The sequence below is a fragment of the Gopherus evgoodei genome, chromosome 6 (assembly GCF_007399415.2).
Source record: "Gopherus evgoodei ecotype Sinaloan lineage chromosome 6, rGopEvg1_v1.p, whole genome shotgun sequence".
Lineage (NCBI taxonomy): Eukaryota > Metazoa > Chordata > Testudines > Testudinidae > Gopherus > Gopherus evgoodei.
The window spans coordinates 131,419,034-131,445,009 of NC_044327.1; the positions used below are offsets into that span (position 1 = coordinate 131,419,034).

The 25,976-nt window shown below is 53.8% G+C and overlaps 1 protein-coding gene across 3 annotated transcripts in view; it reads right to left on the reverse strand.

The window, feature by feature from the left end:
* Positions 1 to 22,740, reverse strand: part of NOL6 (nucleolar protein 6) — a 64,623-nt gene extending 41,883 nt beyond the window's left edge. The window contains exons 1-18 of one of the 3 annotated variants that reach the window (XM_030566216.1): positions 22,483 to 22,740; positions 20,027 to 20,248; positions 18,298 to 18,414; positions 17,618 to 17,797; positions 16,529 to 16,697; positions 15,338 to 15,472; positions 14,595 to 14,758; positions 13,756 to 13,876; positions 13,221 to 13,279; positions 12,829 to 12,930; positions 9,387 to 9,502; positions 8,663 to 8,840; positions 7,897 to 8,019; positions 6,594 to 6,742; positions 5,588 to 5,663; positions 3,524 to 3,664; positions 2,516 to 2,633; positions 2,127 to 2,281 (exon numbers count right to left, since the gene is read on the reverse strand). In XM_030566216.1, coding sequence (XP_030422076.1) covers positions 2,127 to 2,281; positions 2,516 to 2,633; positions 3,524 to 3,664; positions 5,588 to 5,663; positions 6,594 to 6,742; positions 7,897 to 8,019; positions 8,663 to 8,840; positions 9,387 to 9,502; positions 12,829 to 12,930; positions 13,221 to 13,279; positions 13,756 to 13,876; positions 14,595 to 14,758; positions 15,338 to 15,472; positions 16,529 to 16,697; positions 17,618 to 17,797; positions 18,298 to 18,414; positions 20,027 to 20,248; positions 22,483 to 22,518 — 2,361 coding nt within the window. In that variant the 5' untranslated portion in view covers positions 22,519 to 22,740. The remainder of the gene's footprint in view (positions 1 to 2,126; positions 2,282 to 2,515; positions 2,634 to 3,523; positions 3,665 to 5,587; positions 5,664 to 6,593; positions 6,743 to 7,896; positions 8,020 to 8,662; positions 8,841 to 9,386; positions 9,503 to 12,828; positions 12,931 to 13,220; positions 13,280 to 13,755; positions 13,877 to 14,594; positions 14,759 to 15,337; positions 15,473 to 16,528; positions 16,698 to 17,617; positions 17,798 to 18,297; positions 18,415 to 20,026; positions 20,249 to 22,482) is intronic. The other 2 variants (XM_030566217.1, XM_030566218.1) reach the window with 2 other exon arrangements.
* Positions 22,741 to 25,976: the final 3,236 nt, after the last annotated feature.

A 25,976-nucleotide genomic window follows, 5' to 3' on the forward strand; every position in this document is an offset into this window, starting at 1 on the left:
CCCTGAGAGATGTATCAGCTGCATCTGCCACTGATTGGCAACAAATTTGCCTTCTTCTATGAGGGCCTGCCAACTAGCTCTATCTTGCTGTGGAAGCCTGTCAGCAAAGTCCATGAATTTTGAGTAGTTCAGGAAGTTGTACTTAGCCATTAGCGCTTGGTAGTCGGATGTTCTGAACTGGAGGCCAGAAGAAGAAAAGACCTTCCTTCCCAGTAAGTTGAGACGCTTGCCTTCCGTATCAGTCAGGGGAGACTGTAGGTGTTGTTCCCTGGATCTCTCCTGGACCACTAAAGAGTATGGGGCAGGATGAGAACACAGAAATCCCGATACTTTGGCTGGAACATAGTATTATTTCTCTGCCCTCTTGGGGGTACAGGCACAGTTAGCTGAGGTACACCAGACTGCTCTAGCTGGCTCCAATTAACAGGGAATGCTATTTGACTGGGGCCAGAGGACTGGAGGACATCCAGGAACTTGAGGTTCAGGATCTTCAATACCTTAAGAGGAATCTGAAGCTCCCCTGCAATTCTGCGAAGAAGCTCTTGGAAGTGCTGATAGTCATCAAATGGGGGTTGGAGACACTGGAGTCACCACCTCATCTGGAGACGGAGACATTGATGGCCATCTCATCAGTTCCCATGGAGCCACCAGATCTGGCGCATACTCCTCAGTTGGGCCGGGGAAAGTTCCGATTGCCCTCTCAAAGGGGAGGGAAGAGGAGACTCCCTAGCAGGCCAGACCAGCTCTGCAGAATGGTACTGCTCCCCCAGTATAGCCAATAGGATGGACCGAATGGGGGTTGCGGAGGTTCCCATGGCATGGAGTACTGACAGTTCCAAGGTAGGTGATGAAGTGGAGGTTTGGTCCTGAACTGGTCCAGCCCTTATGACTAGGAAGGTGTGTCTTGGAGGAGGGAATCTCCTGATGAGAAGAAAACTGATTCTGGGTCCAACAGAGGTACCAACAGTGCCACTGGATGGAAGTCATAGCCAGAAGATGGAATGGGAGACCGGCTCCTCCCAAAGGTCAGCTCTCCTGGGAGTTGAGGGAGGGACCCAAAGGAGGGGAGACTTGGCCTGGAAGAAAGAATTTGTTTTCTGGAGGAGCGTAGGTCTCAGCTCTTCCTGTAGCAAGAGGACTACCATCTGCCCGAACCACCAGAGTCACAGTAGAGACCATCTGTGCCACTGCCATGGAAGTCAAGGATGGTACTGCAGGTAACTGATGCTCTCAGGGATCCATCTTCCATTGGTGGCTTGTGTTTGCGAGGTAACGGTGCTGCCAGATCGCCATCTGGTGCCAATGGGAGCCCTAGACTTGTAAACTTTCTTGTCACGCTGAACCAGACTGCGTTCTTCAAAGTGGATTTGGAGGAAGACTTAGTCTCATGCTTATGAGAATGCTCCCTGCTCTCCTGAGAAAACCCTAATAAGAGATCTTCCGAGCAGAAGGCACCCTTTGCTGAGTCAGGTCTATGTATAGGGAGGCTGCCCCAGCCTGGGTCTGATCAGCCGAGAGTCCTGTGCATAACCCATTACCAGAAACAGGGAAGGGCCGGGGGAGGAGTGGAAGCTGAGCTCCCCAAGCCTGGAGAGAGACTAACTAAAAAACAGAAAAAACTTTTAAGCTCAAACCCCTAAAAGCTACTTACAGCTATCTCGCTCTGTGCTCACCGATAAAGGAATAAAGCTGATGCTTCAGAGACTGGACGTTATGACCACGACCATGCGGCAATGAGAAGGAACTGGGGAGGAAGCTGGTCCACCCTACCCTTTATCTCCTTGGTCAGAGGCACAAGGTGAGCCAGGGCATGTGTGCGGACCAACAGACGCTGCTTTCAAAGTTCTCCAGCTCCGGGCGCACGCGTACCCCCCGTGGAATACACGCAGGGACTAGCCTTCCAAGTAAAGGAGCTGCACGCCAGCCTCATGCCTGGTGATCCCTGCAACCTGCCAGCCAGAATCCCAGTTCTGCAGCTGGTGGCGTCAGGTGCTATACACACCCCACAGCCCCCTTGGCTCCCTCGCAGGAAGCCAGGCACAAAAGATCCTTGACTCCTGAGACCAGTCCATCAAAGAAGGATCCCTGCCTGTCCCCGCCCCCACCCCAGATTCCCTTCTCTGTACCTTGTACACATCTGTGTAGGTGGCCGCAGGCCGGCAGAGGAGCTGGTGCTGCTGGTTGAGGAGCTCGGCCAGGCAGAGGTGGAAAGCGGCTTTGACACGTTTGATGGCTTCTTTGTCCTGCGGCCACTGGCCGCTCCCTTCCATATGGCACACGACTGAGGAGTTAAAGCAGCAACAGGAACATGGTGAGCCCGGGGCAGCAGTGAGAGACCAAGTCACAATGCAGAGGGCTGGGCGGCTTAGTGGCTAGAGCAACACACTGGGAGCCAGGACTCCTGGGTTTGGTTCCCAGCTCCAGCACAAATGTGGGACTTCACATGTAACCTTGGGCAAGTTATCCCCCCCCCCCAACTCCCCCATGCCTCAGTTTCCCCTCCTTGCCACCCTACCTTTCATTGGGGCTATATATGCCGGGCAGGGCTTCTCAGCCAATGGAAGCAGAAACTCCTTATCTTTGATCCTTACATGGTGCAAATAATCCGGTTTCATGGGGGTTGGAGGGAAGACCTAGGACACAGCCAGACTGGAGTTTAATGGGGTGATATTGGAGAAAGCAGGGTGCACCCAGCGAGGCAGCACGTCCCTCCCAAACACGGTGCCATACTTGTGCCAACCATCACATGCAGCAAGAGCACGGCCACGCAAGCAGCCATGTGCATGACACCAGCACCGCACAACCCTCGTGCTCCAGGGCACAGGTGGGTCATCGACCAGGGAAGCCGCACAAGAGACAGAACAGCAGAGGAGAAAAGCCACTGGGTCTGTTCCTCCGTGGCAGCTCCTAGGTTGCTTGTGAGCAAGCATACATACAGCGTCCAATGCTCCTCAACCAGGGCCTAGGAGAATTACTGCAGTACAAATAACAGAACCAGGAGGAGACAATTCCCTATCGTGGTATAGTCAGAGCACCATTCTCATAGCTCCCAAGGTGCTGGATCGCCCACCCCTGCAGTGCCACCATCCAAACTCCAGCTACCCAGGGCTGGCTTGGGGCCTAGCGCTCCCTATGGCCACATGCAAGACCCAGGTTGGCCTCCTGAACCAGTTCTTCCGCTCCCCAGCAGGGACTAGGAATGCTGTGAAGGCCAGGGGCTCATCCTCGGGAGGTGAGAAGGGGACCAAGTGCTGCTCTGTAGCAAGGCTGGCTCCTCCACCCAGGCTGGGTCTGAAGCGACAGCCATAGCCTCAAGCCCCCTTCCAGTACCTCACAGCAGCCATTCCCTGCCTCCAGCCTTCCACTCCCAGCTCCTGTCTCCATCACACGTGGCTCCTCACCATTGGTAGGATGTTACCCAGCCCCCCACCCCATGCTGAGTCTGCTGGGGGAAGGGGGTGAAGGGGGCACAGTCATTCCCATTGCTCATGCTCACTCTCCCCCCCACACACACACAACTCACGTCCGTGTATCTGAGGGCCGGGTGGGTCCCCTGCACAGCCGTCACCGTCAGTGGCAGCCCCTCCAGATTCCAGAGCTTGCGGCTCAAGTCGTCACAGGAGCGGATGATGCTGACCATGGCCTCCTCCCCAGTCCCTGCAGGCTGACAACACCCCAGACAGTCAGTGCTCAGTCCTCCCCCTACCCCTTTGCAAGTGCAGGTGCAACTGAACCAACCAGGGACCCCTGCCCTCCACCAGGCTGGCATCCTCAACCACGGCAGCAGGGAGCTGCAACCCTCCTGCTGCTTCTCCCACTGCGCAGCTCTGCCAACTGACCAGTTCCCCCACCAACTTCTCTGCATCCGGCCAAGCGCAATCACCAGGCTAACACCACCGGGGACACAGAGCAGTCTGCATACCGGCAGCTGCTCTCTGCCACCACAGGGAGGGAAAGGAGTACAAGGAGCCAAGCACAGCACTGCTGTGGGCTGTTCAACAGTTGCCATGTCCCACCCCAGAAGTGGCTGCTTTTCAGTGGCAGGGGAAGAGATCTCTATAAAAGGTACTAAAGGAAGCACAAAGAATTATACTGTACATACTACGGGAGAAGCTGAGGAAGTAGCAAGGCTGAAACACACACCCACATACACCCCAGTAGAGAACAAATTAGAAATGTCCAGGGCTATGCAACACAGGTGCAAATAAGGGAAAAGCTGCCAGGGGTAGGCACCGTATCATGGAGAAGGAAGGCACCAGTCCTTCCCACTGCACAGCTCGGCTGCTGCATTCCATTCCGAGTACCACACCACTACCACACGACTAACGGGACAGGCATCTGCAGAGTATAGCATCGAGGAAGGAGAGGAAATGTCAAGGGTGCCTAGATAGCCCAGAGAGGGCACACAGTCAGCAAAGAGGAGAGAGGAATTTCCATCCATCACCCTCAGAAGAGGACCTGGACCAAACAAAAGAACAGGAAGAGAGAGATTTCAAAGACGCAGCTCAGAGGGGCCGTGTTAAGGCAGATGGATTCACAGCTGCAGGATGCCTGATTTTTTTGAGAGCAGCAGTGCCCTCTGCAAGACCAGTCGGTAATTGTAGATTGAGGTATAAAAGGCTGCCCCAACAAAGGGTAGGACCGTTTGTTCACCCATTCTCCGCTGTCTCCCTCTCACTGGCCAATGTTCCCTGGCCTGGCTAGCAGGGGACATGCACATAGGCAATACAGAATCTGTGACCTCCATGACACAATCTTAGCCTTAATGATAAAATAAACAGCTCCATGCAAATCTGCTTTGGATTATGGAAGTCAGAGATGGGTCCCATCAAATCCATCCCCCAGAGTCATGGCAGGACCGCTTCCGAAGGAGCTTTTATAGCTTTTAAGGCAAGCAACAGGGCTGGGTGAAAGTTTTCCATCTAAACTGTTTTTCAACAGACAATCTGATTTTTGATTAAAACATGTTTTTTCCACAAAAAGCATCTGCTTTCTGTAGAAAATTTCAAATTTTGATGATAAAAATCAAACACCCCAAAATTAGGTTACTCTGTCTAAAATGGAGGTACAAAATAACTTAATTTTGGGGCACAGACAGGGAGCCAGAAGGAGGTTGGAGGATGGGAGAGAAGGGACTGAACAGCTGGAGAGGATGTTAGCCGCAGAATCTTGGAGACAGTGGAGGGGAAGGAAAGGAGGTTACAGGAACCAGAGCAAGGCAAGCTAATCGCAGACCTGGAGAGGACAGGGGAAGAGGTGACGGGGAGCCCCACGGCTAGAAAAGCAGGATGATTCTGGGTCAGGATCGAGGGCGTCAGGAGGCGGTGTTTGTGTGGGGAGCCTCAGGGCTGGAATAGCAGAGGAACTGCCGGAAAGGATTATGAGACCGCCACAGAGCCAGTGGCTCAGAGCCTCACTAAGCATTCAGACAGGTACATTTCCTGTCCTTTTGTTAACCTCAGCATCTCACAAGTAGCAAGCCAGGAGTCCTAGGCCCCAGAGCTACACCCCTCACACCCTGGCTCCTTCCACAAACCCGCGAGAGAAACCTCCTGTGCCAACCCTGGGATTTTAGGCAAGGCCTCACCTCTGGCCCAGCTCTGATCAAAGACTCCAGCATGGCTCCTGAGTAGCAGATGGAGGATTCAGGAATATCTGCATGTCTACAGAGACAAACCAAAGCAAGAGGAGTTGTGAGATGCATGAGGCCTCACCCTCAGAGGTCCAACCTCCTGCAGAAATACCCCCCATCACTGGTGAGGGCCTACTGGAGCCCTGGGAATTCATCCCCCAAGGAAGGTTAGGGTTATGAGATGAAAGGGAGGTCACCTTGTTCCTCCCCCGCCCAAGCCAGGAAGTTATCAGGAACACACCCAAAGGAGCCTGGGTTCAGAACTGCTGGAAGAGCTCAGGGAATTACAGGCTTGCTGGGTTCACAGCCAAACCTCCCAACCTGCCAGGGGCGCTGCAGCTGCTGTTCTCGGATCTCTGCAGGGCAGGGCTGGAAGGGATCAGTAGAGCCAAGGGAAGCTTTTAGTTCAGGGTGAGGGTCTCGTTTTTGGATACTAAGACTAAACTGCCAATTGCAGATGTGCAGAGCACTGCGTGGATAAACACCCTGCACGGATGCAGCACCTGCCATCTTAAGGTCTCAGAGAACTTTACAAGGAGGGTAAAATCCCCCTTTTAGAAATAAGGAAACTGAGGCACAGAAGGATGAGGCGACTTGCCCCACCCCCCACCTCCAAGGTCCCACAGAGCCAGTGGCAGAGCGAGGAATAGCATCCAGGAGTCCCCACTCCCAACAGCCTTGGTTGTATCGATGGGGTAACGGCGGCTAATTGCCGGCATCCTCCTCGAGGCTCAAACCTCAACCGGTTACCCCTGTCCTGAGCCCAGTAACTTGTGTCTGAGAACAATCTAAGTCTTGATGTGACATGAGGTGACCCCCATCTGCACCAGGGCTGGTACAGCCACGCAGAGTGAACCCAGTTCCAGCCAGCAGCTAACCCACCAGCTGACGCCCCGCCGCTTCACAGTGCCCCTGACCAGGCAGAGCGGCAGTCGCTCCGGAGCCACCGTTCCCTACTCACAGCCACAGCAGGTGCTTGACAATCTGCTCAGGGATGAGGCGCTTCTGGGACATGGTTTCTGCGCCCCACACCACGGCCTCGCAGATCGAGCCGTCCTGGAACCGCCTCAGCTCGGACTTCTCCCCCCAGAACTTCCGGAACTCGGCAGCCTGCAGAGAGAGAGGTCAGAGCACAGCTCAGGGGAGCAGGCCGCGGGTTCGAATGCAGCCCATAGCAACTGCAACCACCAGCTGTTACCACCCCATGTCTGGGGGCCGACTGGGGGAGTCAGGCCAGTTCCCACTAGACGGGCATCCAAAAGCCATCCCTCTAACTGGCTGCAAACTTTGTTAGCAAGACCCTGGAGACGGAACTCCCCCCATGCATGGAGGTGGGGCCCCTCCAGGTCAGGGAGACACATGGGCAGGACATGGATGCTCAGACTGTGCCCTGGGGCACAGCAGCCACTAAAATGGACTGAGCAGAGTCAGAGTCAGACACACAGGGGGCTTGGTAGGCGGAAAGAGCCTGCCAGGGGGCGACCACAGCCCCCAGCTCTATTCCAGTGATGCTCCAGGCCCCCGTATGCCCAGGATCTGGCTAAAGCTGATGCAACAGAGACCCACCAGCCCATGGGACTGCTCGAAGGCCTAAGGATTTTCCCTGTTATTATGTCAGAGTTGGATCCGCTCCTGATCCACCAGGGGGTGGAGGAAGAGATCAGGTGCAGGGTCTCGGTTTAGCTCCATCGCTCCTCTTCCGGACTCAATCCTCTGAGCGCATTGTCCCCTCTTCGCATCTCTCCCGTGGCGTCCCCTCCTCCAGCACAAACACACACTGCATATTGCTCCCTGCGCCTTAGGTCTGCCTGGCCTATCGCCACCCACAAACCGATAGTGAGGGCTCGGTTCCCCTCTCTGCCAGTCATGGTGTCTGATTTCCCTTCCGGCAACGTGGTGCTTCCTCCCAGCCTGCCCCTACGCTGGGACGGTGCTCCCTGTAAACATCCTCAAAGCCGCCACGCCGTCCTCCTTCCGGCCCCTCTTTAACTCGCCCCTGCTGCAATGCCGACAGAACCCTCAGCAGCCCGTGTGCTGGGGCTGCTGCTTAGCATGAGGATCGCCTGCCATCACCTGCCCCCTGCACCCACGTCGCCCTGCTGTCTCTGGTACTTGCGTCGTAAGCGGCTTGTGCCAGGGGACCGGCTTTGTTAGCCCTTTGTACAGAACTTAGCACGACATAACCTTGAGTGAGGCTTCCAGGGGCTCCTGCAATGTAAGCACCACCCCACCCCAACCCCAGGTAGGGGCAGCCTCGTCCTCACCTCTGGTCGATCTGCCTCTGGTCCCTTCTCCAAAATACTAGTGGCAAACTCAGAGGCGAGTAAGAGCCCGAACGACAGGTGTCCGGCGTCCTTGTGCTTTGGGGGCTCTGCGCTGATAGGCCACTGGGGAGAAACAGGGAACACAGTATGAATGGAGCCACCTTTGCTAGAGCAGCACCTGCCCAGGCACCACCGCCCCTCTGCTGGGTACATCCACCCCACCGACCTGCTCCCTGGAACCCCTGCCCTCTGGGGAGCTGAACTCTGGAGTCAGGCAGACGGGGTGGCGACGTACCCAAGAGCCCTACCCTGGCCCCCACCAGCCTCTGCTGAAGCGCTGACTTATCCAGATCAGCTACAGCCCAGCAATGCAAGTTCTCTCACTACCCCCATCACCAATGGGTCTCAGTCCCTGTCTGGGAGGGACCCCACTGAGAGAGTGAAAGGGGGGCGGGGGGGGAATGCAATCCCCATGGCCTCTCTGCTGAGACCACCAAGCCAGGACAGCAGGGAACCGGACGGAGCTCCACCCATCTCAGTCAGCAAACAACTACAGCTTTTTACAAGTTTGGTTCAGTCTGGAAGATAGCCAGCCCCCTCTGGGAGGGGTACAGGGCAAGGACACTCCTTTCCCACCTCTCCCCAGGCAGCACAGCAAAGGAAGGAGACAGGAAGCCCAAGGGGCACCCCAGGAGGGGGATATTAGAGCCTCCTGTGTAATGCAGCAGCTGCTTCTTTGTGAAGGGGGTGGGGGGTGGGGGCTTACCTGCGGTGCCTGGGGCAGGGAGTGTGTCAGCAGCAGCACCCTCTCAGACAGCCCTCGCGCCAGCAGGGAGGTAACGAAGGGCAGGGCCGCAGCTACGTAGTTCCCACCTCGATCCATCAGCTCATTCAGCAGCTGCATCTTCTTGCAGGCTCCCTGCAGCTTGGAGACATGCTTCAGGCTGCAGCAAGGGAGGAGAGAGCCTCAGTCACCTTGGGAAATGCCCCTGGGCTTCCCCCTGCCAAGCCACTTCAAGGCAGCGATACCTGCAGGATGCTCCCAAGGTAGGCGGGATGCTGGGAGGGGGGCACAGGCATGGGCTACACTCACAGGATCGAGGGCACACAGCATCATCCAGCTGGCAGGGTAAAGTCTGATACAGCGTGGACCAGCTAAGCTGGGATTCCCAGCTCTCCCCAGTGTGTATTAGGAGTTCCCAGCCCTCGTGGCTCAGGGGAGATCAGACCTCGAAATGGCCACCGAGGCCAGCCAACCCAAACAGCTGGGTGTGTGCATAGCACGCCTGTCTGAGGCAGGGGAGCAGGGGGTTGCCACCCTGACCTGCAGGGGGAGGAGCAGGCAGCTGGGAGGGCAGATGATGACCACAGAGATACCCGGGCTGCATCTGCACTGTGCTTTTGCCAGGATCCCGCGCTGAGCCTGGTTCAGCCAGCTGCCCTCTGACCAATCCCCCACACCACCCCCAAGCCACGGTGAACACACTCACTGGAAGACATGGTCAAAGGTTCTGATCAGGGGCTTGGGGGTCATGAGCAGCAGCTGGAATCCATCCACTGTTCTGTCGTCCAGAACTTCCATTGAGCGCTTGGCTTCAAACTGGACCTGAGGGAGAGGCAGTCGTGAACTGAGGGTAGGGGAGAGTTCATTCCACTGGCAGGCTGAGAATAGGTCCTTCAGTGCCTGAGAGCACCCTGGCTCCCCAGTCATCTGCAGCCCAGCTGCGACCCACACTCCATTCCGATCTGGGGGCAGTCCATAGGGAGTCCTGACTCTGAGCCCAGCCAACCCTTGGCCCTAGATCTCACTGCTGGGCAAGAGGCATCCTATATGAAAGGACCCCAGGTTGGAGCCAATTCAGCTTAGTAAGGAGAAGGCACAAGGCTCCAGTGCTGAGCGCGCAGATCCACCTCTAAAGCGTCAGACTCAGTTCCAGGGCTAGAGCCAGGAACAGCCATGCCTGGGGAGCGGGACTCGGATCCATCATCACCTCCAACGGTGTCTCTGCGTGGCCAGCTCAAAGCAGCAGTTCTCCCTCCCGTGGCTGGTTATTTTGGGCCCCCGACTTTAACCTCTCATTGCCCTGGAGGGTGGCAGTATGTTCTGTGCCTCGGGGAGTTCAGGGCTGTTAATCTAGAGACGTTCATCAGCCCTATATACGCTTTAAAAACCTACAGAGAGAATTTTAAATAACGACCCTTTGCCCTAGCGGCCCAAAGCAGCTTTCACAAAACACTAGTAACAGAAAGGGATCAATTCACTCACACCACTGAAATGCAGCCACCTCTGAGGTGGAGCAAAGCAGCTGTTTAACTGGACTACAGCAACACAATATACCTGAGCACAAAACCTTCAGCACTTTGGTAATTCCAACTAGGATAAAATGCTACCAGATGTCACCTCAGCAACACAAGCGAGGGTGAGCACATCACCCCCATCCTCTGCTCTCTACGCCGGCATCCCCTAGAATTGCTAATCATGTTTAAGGTCTCGGTCCTTGTCACACAGTGCTCCATGGCTTGGACCCAGAGTACCTAAAAGACCATTTACAGCTCCAGGATGAAGACCGTGGCTGACAACTTCACTCCTCCCGCACAATGAAACTCTTACCAATAAGGGTAAAGCTCATCTGTGTGGGAGACAGAACCGTTTCTTGGGATGATTGGAGACTGCCGAATGAACTGCCCCAGGAGCTAAGGACTATCACAAACCTCGCCACTTTCCACTCCAAGTGCAAGGAGCAAGTCTTTGATCTGCCTTTTCCAACATGAACACAAGAATGGCCATAGTGGGTCAGATCAATGGTTCATCTAGCCCAGGATCCTGTCTTCCGACAGTAGCCAATGCCAGATGCAATGAACAGTGATCCATTCCCTGTCATCCAGTCCCAGCTTCTGGTAGCTGGAGGTTTAGGGACACGCGGGGCATTGGGTTGCATCCCTGACCATCTTGACTAAAGGCCACGGACGGGCCTATCCTCCCTGACCTTGTATAGCTCTTTTTTTAAATCTAGTTATGCTTTTGGCCTTTACAACATCCCCTGGTAACGAGTTCCACAGGTTGACGGTGTTGGGGGAAGAAATACTTTCCTGCGTTGGTTTTAAACCTGCTGCCTGTTAATTTCATTGGGTGACCCCTGGTTCTTGTATTAACATAAAGTGGTAAGTAACAGTGCCCTATCCATTATCTCCATACCACTTATGATTTTTCATCTCCGTGCCTCTCTGTCTCCCATAGACCCCCCAGTTCAGACAGTCTGGCCTCAGGCACAGGTGCTGGAACTAGGAGGGCTGCCGCACATCCTAGCTTGAAGTGGTTTCCATTATACACAGGCTTTAGAGTTTTGATTCAATGACTCTCAGCACCCCCACTATACAAACTGTTCCAGCGCCCTTGATTCAAGAGACAGTCCCTGTCTCTGGGGGCCATGAGCTGCTTGCAGTGTATGCCCACGCAAGCAGGTAACTGTACTTGCCACATTTGGCGCAACACACTGGATCACATCCACTCTACAGCTGGACTTCTGCCTACATTACTGTTACAGGCCGCTAGGCTCAGCGTACAGCCCACACTATCATTTTTAATCAAGCACACACACACCACACACACACACACCAAACTACCAGACAAACTCACCCCAAGCGTCACATAGTCGCTCCTCTTTCACCTGGAGAAATCCCTTGAAAAACCCCTGCCCGCTAGCTCCTCCGGTCGCTTTGGAGCCAGCTTCTGAACCCCCTGTTCTCCCTGAGTTAGCCCCACTCCCTCATCAAGGGGTTAAGGATCAAAGGACAGCAGGCTAGAGCCCCGTTAGCAAGCGTGCAGCCGCCTGGCTCAGCATACACAGCAAAAGGTGCATTTAGCGGCAGCAACAAACCAAAGAAGACACTCCACCACACACATTCCTCCCTCTTGGACAAGGAAGAGAAACCAGAAAACACACAACGTGCTAGTCGCATTGCTTAGTGCGCTACTGGAAAGCTCTCAGTTGCTACGGTGAAGAAAGTGACATGAAAACCGACATAGAATAGGAGAGAACACAACGGTTTAGGAGGAAGAATCCTACATCCCTGGAGGGATAAGAAGGTAGGTCAGGGGTCGGCAGCCTTTCAGATGTGGTGAGCCGAATCTTCATTTATTCACTCTAATTTAGGGTTTTGCGTGCCAGTTATATATTTTAACATTTTTAGAAGGTCTGTTTCTATAAGTCTATAATATATAACTAAATTATTGTTGTATGTAAAGTAAGTAAGGTTTTAAAAATGTTTAAGAACCTTAATTTAACATTAAATTAAAATGCAGAGCCCTCTGGACCGGTGGCCAGGACCCGGGCAGTGAGAGTACCACTGAAAATCAGCTCGCATGCCGCCTTCAGCACACGTCATTGGTTGCCTCCCCTAAGGTAGATGCTCATATTCGGATCCCAGCTCCTTTGAAAAGTACCCAGGGTCTCCAATGCCCACAAGCAGGCAGAGAGCCTAGTTCCACACGGTCTCTGAAGACAGCACTATAAGCTGCATAGCTAACTCCTGAGCTCATGTCCCAGCATGCTCTACCTCTCCCTTGATAGGAAGAGCCCCACCTCCAAAATCCTGTTCCTCTGAGGTCTCCCATCCCAGCACACACAGGGCCTTACCCCGCTTAGCTTTCTGGGCAGGACACAGCACAAGCGGCCAGTGCACAAGCTGCATCCTTCCTACACTTGCTTGTCTGTAATACACTATGGCTAGGATAGAAAAGCTTCCGACTCTGAAGGGGGAAGGCGCATCCCAGGCAAGTGGACATTGGCTCCTGGTACCAGACAATAGGCCCGTGCAGGACAAAGCCACTTGGCAAGACCAGCCTGGAAACAGCAGGCAGCGAGCGCCTTGGGGAGGAGAGAGAGAGAGGCGGGACTCTATGTGGATGCCCATCAGTAACACTGCCGGTACCTGCTTGTACTTGCTAGCGGTCATGTCGGCACAGAGATTCACCAATCCCGAGGGGTCCACAAAGACCACGTCGAACGCCTGGTGGAAGTCGGCCAGGGTGGGCTGGAAGAGAGTATGCGGCTTAGCACCCACTGAGATACGTGCAGCAACAGACTCTGCGCTGCCCCGCCCCTTAGAGTAACAGCGACTCGCAAACACGGAGCACAGCCATCCACCTGCGCAGCACAGTGGGCAGGGGGGTATTTGCATCACTGGACAGAGAAGACGAAGGCATGGCAATTAAGTGACTGAGTCAAAGCTGCGTCAACAGCGGAGCCAACAACAGAACTCAGGAGTCCCTACCCCGCCCTAGCTACCAGGCCATGCTGCCGGGGGCCACACTTGCTCCTTACCAGCGAGCTATCTGTGTCCTTCAACAGGCTGATCCCAGCTGCACTCAGGTCTGTGGTAGCTGCGAACAAAGAAAGGGTCAGTGCTTGTGCTGGGGGGAGTCTATCCTACCGCACCCCGGGACTGGGCTGTAAAATATGCTCACCATACAGCCATTTAACTCTGAGGGTGAACCTCTAGGCTGCATTTTGCTGCAAGTTTCCAGACCATCAAATCAACAGAACTGTTGTGGTTTCTCAATCTCTCTCTAGAGATCAAATCACAGGGCATCATCCTGCATTTACCCCGGGGTGGGGGCTACAGGGGATCTGGCTTGTCTTGCTCAGGATTTCCCTATCTGCCATAGGACATTTAACTGGGGATCCTACAGGGACAGAGTCATGTCTGTCCTCCAGGCCCCTCCAGCCCAGCCAGGGCTGCACGGTGCACAGTTTATGCACCAGCCTTACACTGTTGGGTTCTAGGCTCAGCTGTGATCCAGGCCAAAGGTGCTGCCAATTCCACCTTCCCTACCCCAAGAGCCACCGGGGAGCTCACCTAGGAGCTGCAGAACGCTCCTCAGCACCTGGTAGCCGCTCATCCCCTGGCTGATCTTGTGCTTGGCCAGCAGGTAGGCAACAAGCATGGAGGCCATGAAGCCGTTGAGACACCCAAAGCCCTGTTGGGAGACAAGACACAGAGCTAGGGCAAGCTCCAGGCCTGCCCTGGAGTCACAGGCAACTCCCAGAGCTCGAGAGCACACAGCCTGATTCCCTGCAGTGCCAGGCTCAGCTGAGTAATGATGCCAGCTTCTGCTACCCTTCACCCAGCAGTGCCAGCCCAGGTGCCCGTCTCTTGGACTGCTCCGGGGATCTAAGTGTCTGTCATCTCCCATGGCTCCAAAACCCCTTCCCCAGGGAGCCAGCAGGGGTACGTGCCAGGGCTAGGCGCTGACGCCAGAGATTGCCACTGGACCCTGACTGCAGACAGAGGGCGGGCTGAGGCCTTGCCTGTCCCAGGGAAATACCCTGCAGTCCATACTTCCCCAGCCAGGGGAGCAAACCAATTGCTTGGAATAGTCTGAATCGAGCATCATGGGGATGTTGAAGGACCAGGGACCAGACAGCTCAACCTCAATGGAGCAGTGACCCTGCAGACCCTCCATTCCCAGCTACAGAGCACCGACGTGGGGGCAGGAGGGAGTTATTGGAGATCAGCATGGAGCATACTAGGCTGGTGCGCCTCACACATACCAAGGGCAGAGCGGGCCGGTGACAATGCGCCCCCGTCCTCTCCCCACGCCTCATGCAGGAATAGAAGAGCCAGACCCCACACACCACTGGGATCGAAGGGGCAGGGCAGAGCTGAGCGGGCCAGCGCACCCCCAACAAGGCTACCTTGTCAAGCTCCCGCTGATGCAGCCAAACTTTGAGGAGGACGACTCCATCCCTCATGCCGGGGAAGTCGGCAGCGGCGCCGGCGAGGAAGTGCAGGCTGGACTCCAGCCCCGTGTCACAGAGGATGGAGTTGTTGTAGTGAGGAGTGGGGGGCTCGGCGGCTCCTGGGGAGGGAACAAGGCAGCCCAACCCAATCAGACGAGTTACTGGCACTTTCAACCCAATCCAACCCTCCGCATCCTTCTCAGCTAGAGGCTCCCAGCGCCATGAGGAGCTGGCTGCCTGCAGCAGGGGCTGGCTGCAAGCTCCAGCTGGTGCTGCCTTGTAGCCTCCCCTACTTGCCTTCCCAGCTTTGTGGGGTGGGAGCAGCAAATTGCTATTTCCCCATCGGTGTGGGGGAAGGTCTTAGCCAGACTGCAGCAAGCAGGGAAAGGGAACGGAGCAATGCAAAGGCAGACCCTCCGGTGACTTGATGCCACCATCTGGGGCGTACCGAGCAGGATCCAGACAGGCTCCAGCAGGGAATGCTGATGGGTGCAGAGACCCTGCAGGGAGGGAGAAACCCACATACAGACTCCCTCTCTCTGCTGCAGGCTCCATCAACCCTACCCTGCAGGAAATTCTGCTCCCCTCCCCCAATGGCCTCTATCCCAGGATCAGCCACGCACCCACCTCCCACTGAGCTGTCTGGGTGTCCCAGGACACCCCAAGTCACAACACAGCTCTGCATGTCCCAGCCCTACCTTCTCCGGGGGAGCCCTGCTCCAGGAACCAGGCCGTCCGGACGTTGTTCTTGCTGGGGTACAAGCGGCTGGGCTTAAAGAAGCCGGCGGCAGGACAGGCGTAGAGCCGGACCGTCACCAGCTTCTCGTCTTTACCTGCAAGCACCATGGGGAAGTGAGGTCAGAGAGAGCGAGAGAGAGTGACACGGGGGGGGGGGGGGAGACCCAGGAAGGGGCCACCACCCCCTTCTCCTTGGAGGGACAAGAGCACCGGCCTTTCCCTTTTACTCCATAGAGCTCCCAGCTGGAGGAGACATTATCGGTAACGGAGACGATGAATCAACAGAGCTGATAACCCCGCCTAGTCGCCCCTGCCTCCAGCCACCCTGAACTCTCATCCCCGGGAGGAGTCGAGGGAAGCCACAGAACAACGCATCTCACTCCCCTTTCCTAGCACCCTCTCCCTTCAACCCCCAATGCTCCGTCCATCGCCCCTGGCTCTCCCTTTGCCTGACTCTTGCAACCCACGGTCGACGCGACACCAGGCAGCGAGCGCCACATCCAGCAACGACGGCCCATCCTAGGATTAACCTGGGCCTTTTCCAGCTGGCCTGGAAAGCACTATGGGCACAGAGGGTGCTGCACAAACACTGAAATATGGGGGACCAGATGGGGTGCACCAGTGCTGCATGCAGTGGCATTTCACTGGCATCCCTACTGTTCTCCGGCCCTTTGTTAATCCAGCCAACCAGACTCCTATCTCCGGGAGGACCCAGGATGACAGTGGAAGGCCCATTTCCCACCCCCAAGTGCTTTGCCCAGGTGCCTGGGTTACTGCCAAAGCCGTTAGCCCCTAGAGCAATAAGCACCCAATAGCGTCTCTGCACAGCCACTTCCTGTTGATTACCCTAGTCTGCGAGGCCAGGAGTTTAAGTCCACCTCCCAGAGCGATGCACATCAACGGCGTCTCCAGGCCAGTTTTCTCCCCAGCCCCGTGTCCTGTGCACACAGGTACCGGTGTCAGCCCTTGGACACAGCCCTGCCACTGATGTGGAGGGGTTTGCAGCATACACACAAACCTGGTATTGCTTGATGTGATGGCGCCACCCGCTGGTCGAGCTATGCAACTTCACTGACAAGGTGAAAAGAGCCCCAGGGATTAGGAGGCCCTAGGGGAGTGAGGGATGGGTGGGGAGTTCACAGACTTGGTACCTTGAGGCTGCAGGAGCAGGATGGGCTTGAGATGGTTGCTGTTCATGTACGTGAATCTCACGCTGCCGAAGAGCTTTTCCTTGGAGAGGTGCTGAGCAATGTGGGCCAGGTACAGAGCTCTCTTCCGGTGGTATCTCTGGTTCAGGTTGTCTTTGTCCTGGAGGATTGCCTGAGCAAGAAGGGGACAGAGGAATCATCTCTGATGCTTCCAGAGCCCAGTTCAGCCCAACACACAGGCCCCTCCCTCCACTGCAGACATGCAGCCACCTCTGGGGTAAGAAGGTGACAGCCAGAGAAACAGCACTGCCGAACACAGAGCCATCCGCTCCAGCTCTAACAGTGCCAGCAAACTGCAACCAGCCTGCCAAGCAATAGCGGACCACATGCCTCCTGCAGAGAAGAGCAGAGCTATTCTGCTGACTCACCCTGACAGCCAGCCCAGGTGGGTCACTTTAGCTGAAAGCCAGGAACATAAAAGGCAGAGTGGTTCTGAGAAATGAGCTAAAAAGAGGGACAGGACATCCCGCATGAAAAGTGCTCTTATGCGAGTTCTTGGCATATAACCTACTGCAAGTGCAGGTGAATGGTGCAAAGGCTTCACCTGCTCTTCGAAACAGGTTCAGGAGCAGGCCAAGGGCAGGCCGCATGGTGGCTAAGGAAGCCAGACTGCATCTAAACTCATTGACATTAAAGAAAAGGCCCAGTCCCTACCCAGGCAGAGGATGCAGACAGGAGAAGGGGACAGGTTGTTTCTTCAATTGTGCTGGAAATCAAGCAGCAGGAAGCTTTGATCTGGTTAGACTGAGAGGAGGGGGGACAGTGGAGTCCCCTTGGCATGAGGTCCAACTCCCTTAACAACTTCTGGCACAAAGCAAGGCCTAAGACGAAAATCACCTGATCTAAGCCCTGAACGGTAAGCCTGGCACATTAGTGAATCCAGGGGCTGCATGCACTGGGCATCTTTACCCTGTGATAACACTCAGCATTAAGCTTCTATAGGAGAAGACACAGGCCATGGAGCACGGGAGGTCACAGGCTCAGCCATGGCACCACACCAACCCCACGCCTGCCAGGCACACTTGAACTCACCCGGGGCATCGTCACTGCCATGTCCACGTTGATCTCCGGCTTGATGCATGTGCCCAGCAGGTAGCTCCCCACTACTGTCACTGCGGCTGGCGGCAGGAAGCGGAACTTCCCCTTCACGCTGAAAGGCACCTGGAGAAACGGAACCTTCACGTCCTCTGGGAGCCAGGACTGGTCGGTGAGCTGTGAAAGGTAGGGAGGGGTGAAGGACAGCCCATGCTCCAGCTCCCAGCGGCGGCTGAGCTCACCTAGGTACTAGCAGGACTCTGCCAAGTGAACTGGGACTCTGCCACCCACCAAAATACTGCTCAGAGCATAAAAGGGGGAGTGCAGGACCCTGAACCAAAGGCCATAACTCAGTGGCTAGAAATGGATCCTGCAGGGATCCCTCCGTTCCACAGTCCTCTCTCCTGTATTCTCTGTCTACATATCCCAGCCACGATATCCATGTACCTTACAGCTACAAGCTGGGCACGGCAGGATCTATGAATCCAAGAAACATGCGCCAGAGGGGAAGAGGCAGTACATCCAGCAGGGGTTGGGACGGCTGCACCACTCGGCTGAGTCGTAAACACGAGGCGTAAAACGCAAAGGGCAAAGCCGGCTGGAAGTGGCTCGTTGCCAGCACAGCTCATTTGTAAGAGGACAGCCCCATCACCTCCCCTGGCCACCCCAGGACATACATCGGTTTCCGGGGTCTCTGGGACAGCACTCAACAGGGTGTTGATTTCATGGAGGAAGGCATCGATCTTCTGCTTCTTCTTCTCCTTTAGCTTCACCTCCTTCAGCAGCTCCTCAATCTGCAGAGAGAAGGGGGGACCACGAAGGGCAGCCTCAGCAATGGAAATTGATGCGGACTTTTATCCTGCCCTGATGGGGATTCCCAGTCTGGACCAGAGGGCAATGCTCTCTGTAGGGTGAGACAGGGGAACCCCCAGTTCCTCTCAATGACTCCTCTATGCCAGGGAGGTTTCTCCAGCACCTGGACATACGGGGAATATGGTAGCATGATACCAAATACCAAGTGTTACTCTCCAAGCGGGATCCTCCACTGGCCAGTGGTGGTTCACGTCGGTCCCTCTGCTGCTGCTAATTCCTAAGCAGCACTGAAACTTTGAAGTGTCCGTTCCGCTCTTGTCTGATGCCTAGCCAGAACAAACAGATGCAACTGACATGGGTTTCACTGTGGCTGGGAAGGGAAAGAATCCCTGCTACAGCAAAAGACACTGCAGCATCCAGGAGCTAGGGGTAGGTGTGGGCTTGCCCCCGCCCAGCCATCAAGCTGGGGCAGAACATGGCTCAGAACTGCTCCTCTTCGACTGAGAACATTTGAGGTCAGAAGAGATGCTCAGATCATCCATCCTGACCTGTCTATCACAGACTATTACATTTCACTCACTCACTCCTATTCTGAGCCCAATAACTTGCGTGTATACTTTTCAGTTTTCCAGCCAGGGTTCACGTGGGGTTTTTGAACCTCAGGTCTCCAAGACAGTAAACACAAGGCAAACCGCTGGGCTGTTTTATCTGGCTCTGTGACCACCTACAATTCTACAGCAAATGCACATTCCCACATTTCCAAATAAAACGTCCAATGCCTCCCCACCCCCAACAAGCAAATGTATCCCACCCACACGAGGCATCCCAGGGCGCTATCCACAATTCCAGGCACACGTACAGCACTCACTCATAAAGTCAGACCAACGTCCAAACAGCAGCCAAAATCAAGGGCCTCCCCAACCGCCTTCTTCCCCTAAATGGAGGCCCTGATCCTGCAATTAGATCCCCTAGCACTGAGCCACATGACACTGCAGAACCCCAAAAGGAGAAGCAAAATCCAAAGCTTGGGACCGTGAACTTCAGTCGATGCTAGAAACAGGCAGACAGAGAGAGCTCAGCAGCTGTGCTTCTAGCAGGAACAGTCTTGTGATATCACCGTGAAAACTACCATCTCAGGCACAAAATCTATTCAAAAAATTCTCATCCCCCCCCCCCCACCCCCCAAAATTAAGGCTTTTTGGACCAAAATTTTCACACATTTTTCAGCCAGTGCCACTGTCCACCCATCATGCTGCGGGTGAAGAATCAGAGAATCATTTGTTCACCCGCTGAAAATGAGATCGCCCCAGATGAACAAACCCATCAAATTTCTTCCCAGTGCCCCTGCCAGGGGCTCAATGTTGTCATCCCCATTATACAAACTGGAGAGAGATCAAGGGACTCACTCAAGGTCATAGTACGAGTCGAGGTCAAACTGGGACTGGAGCTTGGCAGTTCCCAGTGCCATAATCCATCTGCTGCTTCCCAAGCCGCCCCAGTCCCCAACACACACTCCCGACTGGAAAAAAATCAGGCTACCAGGTTGAATGCAGCATTAAGTAGGTCCTATTTGACCCCCTGGCTTCTTCTGACCTGCAGACGGAGAAGGCTGGAATGGAAGAGGTTCTCGGTCTCCTTCAGTTGGTTCAGCTCCTCGTTGGTGGGTGGCTTGTACAGATCAGCCCGGCTGAGTTTCACCAGTTTCACAGCGTCATCCGGGACTGAAGCCCTTTTCCTTCCCTGGGGTTTGCCTTTCTTGAGGAGTTCCTGTTTCTCCTCCTCAGCCTCCATGTCTCCCTCCACACTGTCAAATGCCTGTGATGATATAAACAAGCCGATTAGAAGCCATGCAGATCTGATCACAAACGCCACTGGGAGAAAGCCTGAGTCAGTAAGAAACCTCAAGGTTGGGTGGGTCTCAGCCCAGTTCTTAATGGGTAAGTTACCTTAATACCCAAGCCACCTCCAGGACTGGCACCAACAGACCCCCTATATAGTAGTCTCAACAGAAAAGACGAGGACTAAATGGGCCATGGAGACTGAATGAAATTCTCTGCCTTAAACAAGAGGGTTGAAGCAGAGCTAGCATGAGATGGGGAAGCTGGCACTGCCCCAGGAAGGTAAGTTACATACCCAATCAGACTATGAAATGTTTTTTACTTCTTACCCATACTCCTGCCATCTGAAAAGTGCCTTACAAACAAAAACACCATTGAAAGGTCAATAAATCCATCCCCATTTAAAGAGGGGGAAACTGAGGCACTGAATTTAAAAAAAAAGTTGCTTCAGACAATCTTCCCTATTACTGCTACAGTAGAACCTCAGAGTTACAAACACCTTGGGAATGGAGGTTGTTCGTAACTCTGAAATGTTCGTAACTCTTGAATAAATCATTATGGTGGTTGGTTCTTTCAAGTTTACAACTGAACGCTGACTTAACGTGGCTTTGAAACTTTGCTACTCAGAAGAAAAATGCTGCTTTTAACCATCTTAATTTAAATGAAACACGCACAGAAAGTTTCTTTACCTTGTCAAATCATTTTTTAATTTAAACTTTCCTTTTGTGTTTTTAATAGTTTACGTTTAACATTGTACTGTATTTTCTTTCTTTCTGTTTTGGTCTCTGCTGCTGTCTGATTGTGCACTTCCAGTTCCAAATCAGGTGTATGTTTGACCGGTCAGTTCATAACTCTGGTGTTTGAAACGCTGAGGCGCTATTGTACATGTAGAAACTGTGATCGTTACTCACATTAGAGAAAAACAGCAAGGAGAGGTTTTAGCTGGTTTTCTTTCTGCACTGGCCAGCTGTGCATGTTGTGTGCCTGTATTTGGATACCACGGTGCTTGAGCACCTCACACACTTTTAGTGTCTTTATCCACACAAGCCGATGAGGTAGAACAGAGTTGTCATCCCCACAGTACAGATGGGGAACTGCGGCACAGAGAGATTAAATCACTCACCCAAAGCTCACTCAGGAAGCCTGGGCAGAGTGGGGAATTGATTCCAGGTCTGGGGCTAGCACCCTAATGGTTGTCTCATCCTTCCTCTGTACAGTACTCTGGGATCTTTCAGAATGACAGGTAATTTTGCATGGACTAGATGACCTCCCAAGATCCCTTCCAGCCCCAGCTCTTTGTAATATGTAGGCCCACATCTAGAAAGGCAATGTAAGTTACTACCCATTGCACTCACTTACCAGGATGTTTAATAAAGAGCAGAAATAGAGAGTCAAGAAAACCAGTGCTGGGAAGAATTTGGCTTCCTTTGTCTAACAACTAATATACACACAGTATCAGCTAACACCAAGGAGGCACTGCAGCCTCACCACACAGCTTGATCTGGGACTTTTCGCGGCAAGCTCCTCTGGGCAAGGATTCGCTTCCTTTGCCCTGGCACAGCTACCGTGACAGTGCTGCATGTGCTGGGAGCGCTAAGTAAACTCCCTGAGTTGTATTTAAACACCCTGACCCCATCTGAGCTCCAACCTCAGGATCCCAGAGTGTCCCGCAGCACAACTCGCAACTTCCTTAAGGGTGACTGAGCACAGCAGTCCAATAGCGGGGTGCGGGGAAAGAGGGGGTTACTCGGTTCAGGGGCTGGGGGATTTCTCTGTCCCGTGCCCGGATTCATTCACTCCCAGATACCTCTAACCCACGCCTGGCCGGGGCGCCTCAGACCCATTCGCGCGGCTGAAGAATGAACATTTCTCGTTTAAGGTCCAGGCTGCAAGCAGTGGCAGCCGATCCTCCCCCAGGCCCAGTGACGGGGCCTTTGACCCCCCCCCCGGCCAGGCGGGGACGTTAATCTGCCGCCTCCCACCACCACCCGGGCCGTGTCCCGCCCGGGTTGGGACCAGACCCCGCTCTACCGCCCCCCAGCCGGAAACGTCTCCCCCCAATGGGGGGTGTGGGAGGCCGCCAGGCCCGAGCGTGGGAACGGGCCCAGGGCGGGCTGGGAAGATGGGGGGCGGATCCCCGGCCGGACGGGGGTTGGACCCTTCCTCTCCGGCCAGGGTAGAACGTGGAACCCCGGTCCCCTCCCGCCTTACCCGGTCACCGCCGCCCGCGGCCGCTCTCGGCTTCATCTTCCCCCTCGGCGCTCGCCCTCACGTGGACAGCCCGTCTCGCCCCACGTGGAACTCAACCACTCCTGCTGCCGCCGACTCCCGCCCCCTTAGCCGCTTCCGATTGGCTCAAGGGGTGACTCCTCTTCTCTGATTGACTAATTTGGCCACCCGGCGCTTTGTTTTCCTCTTAGCCCCGCTCACGGGTGCCAGCAGCCAGCAGCACGTTTGCCTGAGAGAAGACAGACACCTCCCCCCTATTTACGGCAATTTTGCGACTTTGGGGAAAGTTTTTCAGCAGCCAGCAGCGTTGGCCTTTGTGGCGCTTTACGGCAGTTGGGTGGCCTGGCTGGGTAGGGGCTGGGGCCCAGGCCAGTTTCGCTTAGGGGTGGGGTGATGCTTGTGGGCTGCTCTGGGCCCCCTTTGAGCCCCCTGTGGCTGCCCTCCAAGGGCTCACCCCAGATCCCTGTAGCCCCTTCTGTCCCCCCAGCCAGGCCCCTGGCCCATCTGTGAGCCGGGCCTCCCTGAGACAAAACAGGGCCTGGGGGAGCTCTGGTGAAGAGCACCTGGCCCCCGCTGGCATAACCAGGCAAGGTTACACCAAGAGGGTGGGGACAGGGTGGTCTGCTCTTCAAAATGGTGCCCCCCCCATGTGCCACGACGTGGCGTGTGCCCAGGGAGCGAGGTCTTGCCGTTCCCAGAAGTGCCAGAGTGTCAGTGTTCTGGGAATGCCTATACTTCTGCCTCACCTCCTGCAAGTGCCCACCCTTGTGCTGTAGAGCCAGAGAGTTGCCGCCCATCCCACTGGGCTGGAGGCTGCCCAGCTGGAAATGCCAGCAGCTCTGCTACAATCCTTTATCTGATGCCTCACCTCCTGATAGAAGAACTATAGTCCTGGGTGCCATTGGGAGTGTTGCCAGCTCTCAGGATGAATGATTTTATCATTCACCTCATCATATCTGCAGTTTTTCTGGAAGCCCGTGTTCCTGGAGGCAAGTGATTACATGGGACTCTCAGCTTTCCTTTAAGAAAAGCAAGCAAGCAAGCAGGTTCCTAGCCTTCACAGTTGCACAAAAAAGGCTGAAAATGTGAACCAAGTCACCCTAATAAAGGTTCAAAAGGCAAAGAAAAAGAACCTCATGATTTTTAAATCAATATTGTGATTTTGGGAGCCCAACATGATTTGTTAATGCTTGGAGTTGGCGATCCTGCGTATAGCCCCACCTGTTTGCTTCAAGCTAAAATTTAGTTGTTATTTGGGACCAGAAAGAGTATGTCTATACTGCAAAAGAACACTCATGGCAGCAAGTGGCAGAGCCCGGGGTCGCTGATTTGGGCTCATGGGTCTCAGGGCTACAGGGCTGAAAATAGCAATGTAGATGTTCCACTTGGGTTCTGAGACCCACCTGCCTCGCCAAGTTTAACATCTACACTACTACTTTTAGCCCGATAACACGAGCCAAAGTCAGTTGACCTGGGCTGTCATAAACAGATAGCTAAGGGTTAATGTCTCTTTCACCTGAAAAGAAGTAACCTGAAACACCTGACCAGAGGACCAATCAGGAAACAAGACTTTTTCAAATCTGGGTGGAGGGAAGTTTGTGTGTGAGTCCTTTGTTCTGGTCTTCCGCCTGTACTCCCTCTCGGCTATGAGAAGTGATTTTTTCTGTCTCCTGCCTTTCTAATCTTCTGTTTCCCAGTTGTAAGTACAAAAGATCAGATAGTGATTTATATGTTGGGGTTTTTTTGTATTTACATGTCTATAGTTGCTGGAGTGTTTTGAATTGTATTATTTTTTAATAAGGCTGTTTATTCATATTTCTTTTAAGCAATTGATCCTGTATTTGTCACCTTAATACAGAGAGACCATTTTTATGTATTTTTTTCTTTCTTTTTATATAAAGCTTTCTTTTTAAGACCTGTTGGAGTTTTTCTTTAGTGGGGAACTCCAGGGAATTAAGTCTGTGCTCACCAGGGAATTGGTGGGAGGAAGAAGTCAGGGGGAAATCTGTGTGTGTTAGATTTACTAGCCTGACTTTGCATACCCTCTGGGTGAAGAGGGAAGTACTTCTGTTTCCAGGACTGGAAATAGAAAGGGTGGAATCCCTCTGTTTAAATTCACAGAGTTTGCTTCTGTGTATCTCTCCAGGAACACCTGGAGGGGGGAAGGGAAAAGGTTTATTTCCCTTTGTTGTGAGACTCAAGGGATTTGGGTCTTGGGGTCCCCAGGGAAGGTTTTTGGGGGGACCAGAGTGCCCCAAAACACTCTAATTTTTTGGGTGGTGGCAGCTTTACCAGGTCCAAGCTGGTAACTAAGCTTGGAGGTTTTCATGCTAACCCCCATATTTTGGACGCTAAGGTCCAAATCTGGGACTAGGTTATGACATGGGCTCAGAATTGCTGCTGTGGATTTTTGTTTTTTTTTTGCTGTGTAGACATATCCAGAGAGCCACCTGGAATTTCCCATAGGGGCCCCTAATTTAATCCACGTGAGATCCTGCAAACCAGATTTATGACACATACTAGGTCTCAATCATTTTCATCAGATTTTCATGGGCTAACAAATGTATTGGACTCAGATTTTCAATTCAGTATAATCTGTAATGTGATATGGGAGGCATTTGTATCCAGAGGTTAGGTAAGGTTCAGGTTTGGTGCTAAACAAAGGCATCAGGTTGGGTTCATAGTGGATGGTGCCAAATTCTCACCAGAAAGTCTTATGAGATCTTGGCCATATACTGTATAGGAATCTTGCAAGATCAGCTGCAATTTGCAAGATTTTCACCATTCTGGGCAATATCTAAACTGGATCCAAGAAACAGGACTTTTCTGGTTTTGCATCTAAACTGGACTAGAAGCTATATGTGACCCCATAGCAGTGGATTTGATTTTGGCATCTCAGATCCAAAATGCCTCCCAGAATTCCAAGCACAGAGAGGAAGGATGGCTCAGTTGTTAGGTCCTAGCCTAGGAGACCTGGCTTTAATTCTTTGCTCTACCAGAAACTTCCTATGTGATCCTGGGTAAGTTCCTTAGCCTTTCTGGGTATGTCTACACTGCAATCAAAAACTCCTGGCTGTGGCTGACCCAGGTCAGCTGGCTCAGGCTCGCAGGGTTCAGACTGCTGGGCTAGAAATTGCAGTGTAGACATTCAGGCTTGGGCTGGAGCCCAGGATCTGAAACCCTGCAAGGTGAGTGGATCTCAGAGTTCAGGCTCCAGTTAGAGCCCAAACAACTATGCTGCGATTATTATCTCAGCAGCCCAGGCTTTGCAAGCCCAAGTCAATTGGCCCAGCCTCTGAGACCTGGTGCCACAGTGTTTTTATTGCAGTGTAGACATACCCTGTACGTTACCTTCTGCATCTTAGTTCCCCATCTGCGACATGGGAATACACTGCCTTTCCTCAGAGGAGTATGGTGAAAATAGATGTGGTAACGATTGTGAAGTGTTCAGATGCTATAGTATTGGGAGTCAGGTA